The 12,937-nt window shown below is 36.2% G+C and overlaps 1 protein-coding gene across 4 annotated transcripts in view; it reads right to left on the reverse strand.

Moving 5' to 3' along the window:
- The window catches only part of LOC107733814 (SUN domain-containing ossification factor-like), a 51,112-nt gene that overhangs the window by 27,577 nt on the left and 10,598 nt on the right, over positions 1 to 12,937 (reverse strand). For all 4 annotated transcript variants that reach the window (XM_016545614.1, XM_016545613.1, XM_016545612.1 and 1 more), the window contains exon 2: positions 406 to 514. In XM_016545614.1, the coding sequence (XP_016401100.1) occupies positions 406 to 514 (109 nt within the window). The remainder of the gene's footprint in view (positions 1 to 405; positions 515 to 12,937) is intronic.

Here is a 12,937-nt window from a genome sequence, read left to right on the forward strand (position 1 = left end):
CGGTGGTCAATAAGAATAAAGCGCAGATATGCTGTTCTAAATGGACGTCGGGAACGGGAAATTGTTAGACCGCCCGCTCCAGTTCAAATTAAACCAGAGTTGTCGACTAGCGCTAATATATTGAGCATTAGAATTAAGTTTCTTTATTAACTATTTAATGGTCCTATAACTTTTATAAATGGTAAAAAAAAACAGGAGGACAGTATGATATTTATTATTTTTACACACCAGAGGCTTTTAAATGAATTGTGAATCTAAACTATGCATGTTAGAGAATGTACAAATGGTTAACATTGTTTGTGTCATGTCAGTCAGAAAAGCAGTTCTTGGCTTTTTTTATTGGTACCGAATACTGAAAGTTTGGTACCGTGACAACACTAGCGTGGAGTCATTGTTTTTCGTTACCTTTTCGTCGGCCCCTGGTTCCTGCGTTGCGTAACGGCTGTCATCCTGTGCGGGGAGCCCTGGGCCAGAGGAGATCTCTTCTGAACAATAAACATGATGACAAGAGTGCCTGCAACACACAGAGACAAACATAAGATTCCCGAACATGGAAATTACTTGTATATGAGCTACATGTACCAAATATAAGAGCAATGTATCTCTACCATGTGAAATAAAAACTCTCTTAACACTTTTCTAAGGTGGTAAGAGCTCATGACGACATTGCACGCTCCACCATAGAGAGAAACTTGCAAGGCTGAGATGCAAGATTACACCTTTTTCTGTTGTTTTATTCTGTTTACAGTAAATCCTCCAGCATGGTAAAAGTTATTCTTACTAAAGCCAATTACATCAGAGCTCTCGTGGAAACGGTTTCACCCAAACATAATGGCATGTTCCAATCATTCTCATGGGTTTACAGACTAACACGGTCTAATGCTGTGCAAGCTTAGTTGAGAAATAGAGTCTGATTGGCAAAGATTTCATACCTGTTATGACTTCAGTCAGCCCAACAGAGGTGAGAATCTTATGTTCAGATTAGTGATGTGCAAAACCATAGATTTTCAGACTATTTGGTGGGTTCTCTAATGAATTTGACTGGTTTAGGGTCCACACTTTATTAATTGGATGCTTTTTAAAGAAGTGTCAGCATTGCAGATGCAGAACCATGATATACCATTGTAATCTTGAAACGTTGATTTCAATGATAATGACAGAAACACAGAATTAAAAATGCATCATCCTTAACAATTATAATAGCAATTATGATTCATAATTTATTAATTTTATTTTTTGGCCATAAGGAAATAGTGAAGAGAAGGGGAAGAGGAAATGGAAAATACTGAGCAGGATTCAAAGGCTCAATGTGTCAGAGCATGTGCTAACTGCTAGGTCTTTCATTCTGATCTAATTTTGTCCAGACACTTGTGAGGAACAGGACTCAAGAATTCAGTTCTACTCCAGTGAACACATTTGTGCTTGGCTAACTATTGCTTCACTCTTCACTAGGTTGAGAAATTAACTGTATGAATGAAACGGCCAGTTAATCATTACACAGTTTTTACGTGGCAAAACACAATTGTAAAGACACAAACTAAAGGCCTATGGATTTCTGTGATGTGGAAAACACAAAATTTACTGTATAACATGAAATGTCACAGAATTTGGCAAAATTTCAAACCACCAAAATAAAACGTTAGATTAAGAAATTGACAGAAATGTATTACTATGTATTCCTGGAGTAATAATAATAAAAGTAATACAATTTAATAAAACATTAGGAACATCACACAATCAAAAGATCTTTTCATGTTGTGGAGCACTTTAGCTGACAAAATTTTTTTTTAATTACATTTTGTTGGAAAAGTTGTATTCTGTTTGATTACATTTTTAAATTATTGACGTTTTATGAATTCATTTGATTGCCACAGTTTGATGATAAATTTGTATTAAGTCATAAAACACAGAAACCAGAAAAATGTATACAGGAATTGGGGGGGGGTGTAATTTGGGTGAAATAAAAGATTGCACAGGACTCTATTATTGTTAAAATGTTAATAAATTATTACATTGCTAAAGTTGTATAAATTCAATTGATTAGACATGATTTTGGTTTATTTTTAATAAAAATTTAATTAAACCATAAAAAAAGAAAGCAGAATTAGATTTTTTATTTTAAATTTACAGGGCCCTGGCATTTCTATTCGGTGTTTAGCCACCTTGTATGCCACCAAGTTTATGCCACCTTGCAACACTCACACTGTCCGTTCAGCACCAAAAACATGCCATGTTTGGAAATGAATGCAAACTGCACTGACAGCAGTGTCTAAAATGAATATTAACTGACACTCTGCACCAAACTGATCAATGAATCATATCTCCTCCTAATCCTACCAGTCTAATTTAACCAGCCAGCGCAGATCTACATGGGAGGTAAAATCATGGCAAAAATCTTGTACTATGCATCTGCCCTCCAAAGAAAGCTGTCAGATGACTTGTTGGAGAATGAACAACAGCTGGGGCTTGTCATTGTACGCACTCTCTGTCTCACTCTCATTTCAGATAGTAACAGAGTAACTTGAGAGCGTCACCCTGGCTAGATTTAGGAGTCAGGTGAACCTGTACACATGCAGGCTCATGTTAGCAAACTGTCAGCACCTCGGCCAGTATGGTCAAACCCTCAATCAATGTTGGACACCGTCCACCGTCAAGTGATTCCTCTGATGGGACTCTACTCCTTATTATCAGGCCTTGTAATTAGGTGTTTACTTCAGGAAAGCATGCATGGTCAAATCACAGCAGTAAAGACACACCCACTTTAAGACATAATAAAACAGTTCACAATAAGGAAAAATTGCAAAAAGAGCCATAAATTAACTATTGTAAAATGATGTTTGTAAGACAACAGAGGAAAACGAAGGTTTTTACACCCCTCTGATTCTATATGCTGTAACTGATGCACATGGATCTGGGCTAATTATTAATCGGTCAAACCTTGAACATACACAAACCCACAAAGATATAGCGTCGATATAGGTGTCAGTAGTGAGTTATTGAGCAACAATGTATATATGCCTGTGGGTCAAATGACTCAAAACAATAATGTAAGGGACATCACATACATATAGGCAAACTAGTTGCCTATGGCAGCAGCTTAGTGAGGACAGCAAAAGAAATCTAGACAGAGACTGGACATTTACACTGGAATTATCAATTTCAAAATACTTTTATTGGAATGACTGTATTAATACTTACTACATTGTCAAAGCAATATTTGAAATTTATTAATGTAACAAACAAAATGATTTTGTGAGTAAAAGGTTAATAAATTCTAGCAGTCAAATATACTGGGCGTTATTTGGCATTTTTCTAATTATCGGCCAATATGTTTCACTGTTTTACTTTATTTACCTTTTCCGTCATCTGAAACATGCTGCAACTTATAGTCCAAAGAGACGCAGTTAACTTCAAGCAAGCAAAGCATGCACAAAGTACACACATTTGGCTTTGTGCTGAATGAGAGCAGTACGTTAGCCCAAGTTTATTTGTATAGCACGTTTCCCACATGCTGGTAGTTTCAGTTTTGCTTTAAGTGTTGACTAATAAATACTTAATAAATTCATATATAATTATTAAATTGTTGCATTTAATCAATTTATCAACAATTTACATACTTTTTAAGAAGGGAAAAAGCAATCTGCTAAACTGCTTTTGAATAATTTGAGTTTTTAAATTGATTTTAGTCATAGTGAGTTTAGTCATAGTTCACAGTCTACAATGAAAAAGTTTTCAGAATTAAAGAATCAGAAAATACTGTTAGTGAACTCTGTGTTATGGTTGGTTGATTCCACAAAAAAGACTGCTGGAAACTAAAAATGCAACTGCATTTTCACATGTAGCCTAAAGGTTATCATGTGAAGGAGTGTTTTATTTAGAGCAGCAGTTTGAGTACCCCTGGATAATGTGTGATAATGATTGTGTCTGTACAATAAACAAGACTGGGTGATCCGTCTTGCGATCATATCTTTCTGCTTATGACTTACTAACTATACATTATCATGTTTGCTACAAGTTCGGTAACTAAGGATGTCCTAATCAGGTTTTTTGTGCTACCGATCCGATCAGAGTCATTGAATATTGAGTATATGCCAATACAGAGTACCGATTCGATACTTGTATATTCCTATAGGAATGTATGTTTGGTGCACACTTCAGGTACATTAAAGTTATTAAAATGAATTCAATGTATACAGAGTTGTGCAGAGTAAAAGAAACATATGTATGATGTATGTTTATGTATATATATATACAGTGGGTACGGAAAGCGAGTGTTTTTATATGAATGTACCTTTGAAGGGTACAGACTGTCTTTAGAAAAGTTTTGATGTCATTTTCATTTAATCTTTCCTATAATGCCTGATAAAGCCGCGTTCATGAGCAGAGCGTTGCTTTGTTTACAGCCGTTACCGCCACACATAGAGTGCAAGTTTGTTGGAAACACACACACATACATATATATATATATATATATATATATGAATATGGGACTACTGATATAAACTTCATATATTTTATATGTATAATTAGCAGAATAACTGCAACATAAAGTGGAGATAAGTTCAGAAAGCATGAAGCTTGCGGTGTCAGAATGCTAGTCTGTCATTCAAGTCTGAAATAAGGCGCAATGAAGTACTCCAGAGAGCCATGTAATCTTTTTTTTTTTTAAGCACCGTATCTGTAGTACAATTTAGAAAAAGCAAAAATTAAATGCAAATGTCCATTCCAGCTCATCTGTAGATGACATGAAGCAGAAGCATCAGATGTCATCAGCTGCTGTTATTTGCATTAGCCAATATTTCACATACAACATCCAGTGCTTATTGTGTCTCGCCATGATTCTTTCTACTTTTTTCCATTAAATGATCTACATTCATTGGCACACACCAACAGATTTTAATTATGGAAATCATTTTTGGCTTCATGTAAAAGTCAGCACTGAATGAGGATCAGAAGAGAGGTGAAGCAGGAGGCAGTACACAAAAAAACCCTAAAATGTAGGTCAAACGGTGTGATTCATCAGGATGGATTTGTGTCAAAAATAACACCACAGATAGATGAATGAGATCAAAACCTACTAACATTTAAAACTTATATTCCCCCATATCACACAAGACTCATTGTAGGCCTGTGTGGAGATGATATTTACACATACTTTATGGTGCCAATTTTGAATGCAGTCCTAGTAGCCAAATATCTTTTTACTACACCGCAGCAAAATCCATCAGACAAGTCATTACAAGAAAATGGGTCAAACCCTTACTGTAAAAAGAGAGGAAAAAAAGAGGTTTATATTCTCTTCCCAAAAAGGCTAATTGAAGTCAAACAAAATAGCAGCTCAAACAAATATCAGGTTGAATTTTTGCCATCTTGAGTTTAAAATATTGGCTCTTTCTGATGTTACATAACAGCCCACCAAGTCTCAAGTGATGCTGAGTGTGTTAAATGACCACAAACAAAGAGCAGAGCGGCTATGGGGGGAAATAAATGTCAATTTTTAGAGATTTCCGGACCGCTGTTGGGAAGCGGCCCGACACAAGGAGGCCGTGTGGCCCACAAGCATATCAGAGCTACTGTTGCTCTTCCATTGGACAGGAGGCTTATGGGAACTCAGTGGGAGAAAATCATCTCACATTTAGCTCTTATTTATGAGAGCACTTACAGGAAAGCACAGCAGCAGGGATTGAGCAGACACATATGAGCTGATGCTGATGACAAAGGCAGAACTAGGAAACCGGTTTTATTCATCAAAAAATCCTGAAAAATGTATCCCCGTTTTGACATTAATAATAATAATAATAATTTACTTGTATATTCCTATAGGAATGTATGTTTGGTGCACACTTCAGGTACATTAAAGTTATTAAAATGAATTCAATGTATACAGAGTTGTGCAGAGTAAAAGAAACATATGTATGATGTATGTTTATGTATATATATATACAGTGGGTACGGAAAGTATTCAGACCCCCTTAAATTTTTCACTCTTTGTTATATTGCAGCCATTTGCTAAAATCATTTAAGTTAATTTTTTTTCCTCATTAATGTACACACAGCACCCCATATTGATAGAAAAACACAGAATTGTTGACATCTTTGCAGATTTATTAAAAAAGAAAAACTGAAAAATGCTCAGTATTTACAAAGGCAGAACTAGGAAACCGGTTTTATTCATCAAAAAATCCTGAAAAATGTCCCCCCGTTACAACATTAATAATAATAATAATAATTTGTAACATTTCTTGAGCAGCAAATCAGCATAGTACAATGATTTCTGAAAGATTATGTGACATTGAAGACTGGAGTAATGATACTGAAAATGCACCTTTGCCATCACAGGAAAAACACATTAAAACAGAAAAGAGTTTTCTACAGAAAACAGAAAAGTTATTTTAATTTGAAATAATTCAAATATTTGATCAAATAAATGCAGCCTTGGTGCAGCCTTCAGAAAATAAATAAATAAATAATAATAATAAAAATACTCTTACTGGTTTTAAACTTCTGAACAGAAGTGTACCCCTTTTTAATATTAGCTTAGTTTTTGTCCTGACAAAAGAATCATTGGCAAATCAGCCATTTCGTTGGCTGACTTGTTGCTTAATTTTTATTACACCAAACAAATATGACGTGCATGAAACATTTAATTGTCACCCCTTAGGACAAGATACAGGAAAAGATACCAAACTAGTTCATGTACAAACACATTTTTCTTTTGTTGAACCAAAAGATCAGTTTCACACCCTCCTCAGAAAGTCAGCTGAAACTGGAACTAGTGCTAATCAAAATTAGGAATTAGCTGGTCTCAGTGCAGCTACATATTCACATAAGTCTCAGTGGGTAACCATCAACGTATTTATTACGTTGATATGGTTTCAGTTGCATTCGTGTTTATCTGAAACAGTTCATGGCCGTAGCCTTGCAAGAGAAGGTTATGTCCCAATCACCTCACTTCACAGCGTATTCCACCATGCCAAGTAAGACGCCAAATTGTAGGAGAAACACTCAATCTGAGATGCAATGCAAACAATCAGTATATCACTACCCAGCAATCGTCGTGGTCCATCTCAGCTCTACAGGAAGGTCTGTCCAAACAAGTCGCAGTGCAGCACAGGACAGAAAGTATGCACCAGGATAGAAAATGGGTGACGGGACACTACACAATAAATAATGGCAATCAATTTGCTGGTGCTCCATTTGATGCAACACATTTTGTGGCGGTGCTTATTCTCTCAGCCTGTCTGGATGAGTAGGTTTAGGAAAGCCAGGCGCCCAGCAAAATCCCCAAACATTTCCTGTTAGCTTAAGCCCTTCATGCCAGAGCAGACCAGGAGCCACAACTATACAACAATCCTAAACAACACTGCCATTGAACTTCACATCATCTACCAGGAAATGTTATTAAAGGAGCTTGTAAAGCTCACTTTTAATGTTTTCTTAGCTATATTTTATTTTTTTTTAAAGAGAGAGAGAGAATTTATGCTATAGTCAAAATTGAATAGTGCAAATACAAGAGAAACTGAGAACACCTGGACTTGCAAAGTGCACATAAATAATTACTGATGAATGTTCATGCAAATACTGTGGTTGCTTTTCATGGTTGATGGAAGTGACACATTATTTATAGAGCCACTATTTACCAAAGATAAAAGTGTGCATACATCCATCTAACATGGTGATAAAACTTACAATTAGGTAAATTAAGTAAGAGGAAAAGGTATTTGTCTCGTACATAAATTCTCATTAGGAAAGGTTTTGAACAGAAACATATTGCCCTAAATTGATGCTTGAACCCAGAACTGAACTGAACCCAGACTACTGATTCATAGGCATTTCCATGATATTAGGAATATAAATATATATGTATCATAAGTAACATCAATGCAGTTAAGTGTCTTCTCCTGGCAAAGGCATTAGCATGTTTTTCAGCAGCACAATTCTTGCACACCAGAGTAAACAGCAGAGAGCTGGCAATGAGCACCTGTTGCGAAATAAGGCAAATACTTGATAGTGGAAAATATATTTTGGCTATTCAGAGGTGTGTCGCTGTACACAACCCTGGACTCATAATGACGCATGAAGTGAAGAAACAGTTAAAGGGATCTACATGATCCTACATGAACAAAGGCAGACATCATTAAGCGAGTTTTTAAATGAAAAAACTTTCTGCATGCTGTCGGGCATTTGTCACAGTTCTCAGTGAAGGAGTAGCTGTGAATGGACGCTGCTGTAAACTGTGGCTACCGTGTGAACAATGCTTTCTTTATAACATCGTACCTCCAGACCAAACTCTTTTGAATGCGTCTAAAATTAGGCAACGAGAGAAAGTCTCAAGACACATCTTGTGATTTTGGTCTGGTTGAATAATGAATACTGGTTGATAAGTGAGATGTAGAATCCAAAAGTGTTTTAAAGTTTTAAATCATCACCTGGTGTCACAGTCCAGCAAACCAATTTAACCCCCATCTGAATACCTCCACAATGACATTACAATTGACACAACTTAAAAAATGAACACAGATTAGGGATGCACACATATTAGATTTTGGGATGATACCAATAAGACAATTATTTTAATGTGCTAATACCCGATAGATGACTAATAGAGAAATTCTATTCCATTTTTACAAAATAAATGAAAAATAAACAATTAATGCAAAATTAGCTTTAAACACTACAATTAAGGAATCACAACATTATACTGTGCAGTATGAAAAATTGATTTTTATTTTGAGATTTGCGAACAATTATATTAAAGTGTTTTTAAATTATTAGTGTTTAAAAAGACTAAGTGAGTGTTTGATCTAAAAATAGAGGAAATTAGCTTGCATTATTAAATATACAATATCGACCGATACAGATAAATATATATAAAAATATATATTTATGAATAACCTATATGATGTCAATGTGAATTGTTTCCACATATCAATCATGGCTATTTGACCAATTTATGACCGGTGACCTCACCTGATCACATCACTACGTGAGTTTCAAAGGTTATTTTTCATGCAGCGTTATATTTCAAACTGTAAAACGGTATACCAAAAAATGACTGCATTTTGAATGGGCACACGTTTGATGAGAAAAAGAAATCCATATCTGTTTGTTTTGGATTCGTTGAGTGGACTTTGACTTGCCTATGTGGCACAGGAACGGAGCATCTGGCATGTTAAAAGGAAAAAAACAAAAAGCCTAAACAGCATCTGGTTCACAGAGTAAAAACAGGGTGACTAGACACTAAATGTCAATACAAATGTGTGTCCTGCACTATAAAATACACAAACACATACTCCTAAATCCAGAATGCAGAGATTAATAATCTCAGGCAGGAAAAACCAGCAGGACAATAACAGTAACGTAATGCTAAATCACAGCCAGAGATTTCTTTAAACAGTACGAACACAGTCTCTTGTAAACGAGGGGGGATGGTCTGAATGATGGTAAATGGTGAAATTATAAATAATAAATGAACTGAGGCGAGGGAAATCAGAGATTCAACAGATTCAGATGTGCACAGAGAGACGTGGCCGGGGGAGGAACAGAATATAGGCTTGCGGGGCATGCAGCCAGAGCTCTCCCAAAAAGTAGGCCAATGCTGTGGCTAGACGAAAGCGTTCTGCCACAGAGCAAACGCCAGAGCAGAAGATGCCTGAGCCCTCTTGAGCTGACAGGGCTAGAAATGAAGTCATTGAAAGTAGGGGTGGGAGAAAATATTGATTCTCTGATTCATCGCAATTATCTCTTCAACGATTCTGAACATTTCAAAATCGATTCTAAGCTTGGTTTTTTCTCGCATATGGCACTTGTGTGCAATAGAGACAATCGTGACGGGCTTCATTGCACAGGATATGCACTGTGAGACAGTGTGCGCTTCCACCCGCCGTTATTTCAGTGTTTTACTTTAGATGTGCTTTCATTAATGCCGTTTGGAATGCTGTACGTATTAGATGCACGAAACTCACGTACTAAACTCACGTACAAAATGCATTGACTTCGTTGAATATACATGAGCTCTGCATGTTTCAAAGTCAAAACGCTGCCACTGTCTACGAGGTCATCAGTAGTAATCAAATAGCAATAATGCTGAGGAAAAAAGCAAAACCCATAACTATGACTGTCTGTAAACTTTCAGGTACTTAAAACACTCCGTTTATTACTTGCAATTGTCTTTTTCCCCCTTTATTACTTTATATTTGCTTTGTATGGTTTGAAGCTATATTTAGTAATAATTGTTTTAATTTATTATTAATTTGTAATTATTTTAAAAAGTAGCCTGCTTATATAATTTAATAAAAATGCACAAAATAAATATGATATAAAATGTATATGAAAATGTAGCCATGTGCAGTAATATTTAAAATTGAGGATGCGACGCATCGTTATATTGAACTGAATCGAATCATTGACATGATAGTCGTAATCGTAATCGAATCGAATCGTGAAACCAGTGAACATTCACACCCCTAATTGAAATTCACTGAGAATTAAATCCCATGCGTCATAACATAATCTCTCCCCTTCTCACTCAACATCTCTAGAATAGAATGAAGTTGAATATAATGAAATCATGAGTCAGGCTATCAATCCACAGGCGCTATGTGACACATATGCTGCTATTAAAGGGTTAGTTCCCCAAAAAATGAAAATTAGCTTGTGTTTTACTTACCCTCGAAGCATCCTAGGTGTATATGACTTTTTTTCTTTCAGACGAATCCAGTCGGAGTTCTATTAAAAATTGTCCTGGCTATTCCAAGCTCTATCATTGCAGTCAGTGTTGCAGTTGAACAGTCCACAAGTCGTCAAATAAAGCTCGCGCATTCATAATAAAACGTGCCGCAGACGGCTCCAGGGGGTGAATAAAGGCCCCCTGTAGTGAATCCATGAGTTTTTGTAAGAAAAATATCCATATTTCAAACGTAATAAACACTTTTCTCTCACTTCCGCTGACTGTCATACACTGAAGCAGTTCCGGCGGATGACGTAAGACGCGCGGCGTTGCGTGATTAGTGACGAATGCAGAGATTAAATTCTGACTGATATGGGTGCTAAACAATAAATGGTCGATATTAAGATCATATTATTAAAACAATTAATGATAAACATTCATCTAAAACAACTAAGAATCAAATGTTTGATTTCTAGGAGGAAATTTGACCTGAAAAAGTTAATAATAAAAAGTTAATAAAATAAAAATCTTACAAATCCATGGGCATTTTATACATTTGAATATGCATATTAATTTTTCTAGTTATGCCAAGCTCTAGAATATTTTATGGAGTAGAAATAAAAAAAAGAGTGAGTAAAAAATATTTTTCCTTCAGTAACAACTGGAATAGTCATGGGCACTTTGAATATTGTTGTGAACAATGGAATCAAAAAGGTTGAGAACCACTGCTTTAAATGCTTAAAGTGAATGTGCAATATTATGAACATGGAGAACTAAATATATAACATCTACCAACACTGAAAAATGGCTGTAATTATCAGACAATAACCCATATGATGTGTTTTCTGTCCCTAGAGTAGTCACATTGGAAACAGAATATAACCAGACATACTCATCCCTAAAGACAGGGACGCTATTATTCGCATATAATGACCACCTGCGGAGTGTCGTGAGAGAGTGCAAAGGACTGTGGGAGTCTGAGGATGCCATTCATTAAACCGAGAAGCATACTTCGTGAAATAAGGCCAAAGCTTCTAGAAGCCGGAGTGAATCATAAGTTGCAGGCGTTCATGCAGCTAATGCAACCTGACCGTGCCAGCAGACACGTCACAGAGCACAGGCCTATTCAAGCCCATATAAAAGCACTAGCACTGGATCTCATCATACAGTCACTGCAGCATCACGTCTTCCACTCACATGGCACAAACAATTCACAACAAGGAGATCTGGTTCAGATGAGGCCTGCTTTACAAATCAAAACACCTGCTTAGTCCAACTCAAAAATCCTTAGGCTAAAGTGATGAGGTTATAAAAGGTGATCACAGATGATTTTAGTAGCTCACCTCATGTTAAAGCCATCGATTGAAATGAAATGCCTGACTTCCTCAACAGGCAATGCTCAGTGCAGCCGAGTCAGCACAGCAGAATCAGGGCAGGGTTGGGCAGGGTTTCTGTGCTTTATTGCAAAGCATATAGGTTTTCATGCTAACCTTGTTTCCAATAAGATGAACCCGTAGTTGATGCCAGAAGTATGGTGAGACAACAGCAAGAGCACAGTATCTAAATCCCATCTCCAAATGAGATTCAGGATAAGCCCATCAACAATGCCATGACAATAACAAAGAAACCTGACCATAATGCCTTTCAGCATTTAGGTGAAGAGTTATTCTGTCCCTTATTTGCTTATTTAAAAAAAAAAAAAATGTTAGAAAAAAAATAAATTCTATCAAACATATTCACAATGCACTTTGACATTAAACAAAAGACAATCACCAGTGTCATTTAACCATTGTCCTTCTTTCTCCCAAATATCAAATATCTATTTCTGTCCTGCCACATCCTTAATCAGCACACAGAATCTGATCCGTGTTTCACAACTCTGCTAGAGGAAACAACACCACAGCTCAACATGTTGACATAAGACTTACTATAGGCATAGAACCTATAGCCTACTTACTAGAAGCACAGACCATAGAAATGTGATTTTGTGATCAGGCAATATGGCCCATCCCAAATGGCACACTTCAATTTACAATTGCAGTCTAGAGGACATACAACAGCCGAAGAAATTCTTTAACATGATGTAACAAAAAAGAAAAGTGCATCCATGTTCGTCAGACAAGCAGGTTTTAATTCAGCAGGTCTCTATAACTCATATTTTTGATGCATACATGATTATTGAATTGTAGAGGGTGTATAAATGTAAACATATGTGTTTAACGCCTGCAACTCAGACATCATTGGCTGTTTTTTCTCCTTTCTTTACAA

The sequence above is a fragment of the Sinocyclocheilus rhinocerous genome, unplaced genomic scaffold, assembly GCF_001515625.1.
Source record: "Sinocyclocheilus rhinocerous isolate Xijiao unplaced genomic scaffold, SAMN03320098_v1.1 scaffold2685, whole genome shotgun sequence".
In the NCBI taxonomy this organism is placed as follows: domain Eukaryota; kingdom Metazoa; phylum Chordata; class Actinopteri; order Cypriniformes; family Cyprinidae; genus Sinocyclocheilus; species Sinocyclocheilus rhinocerous.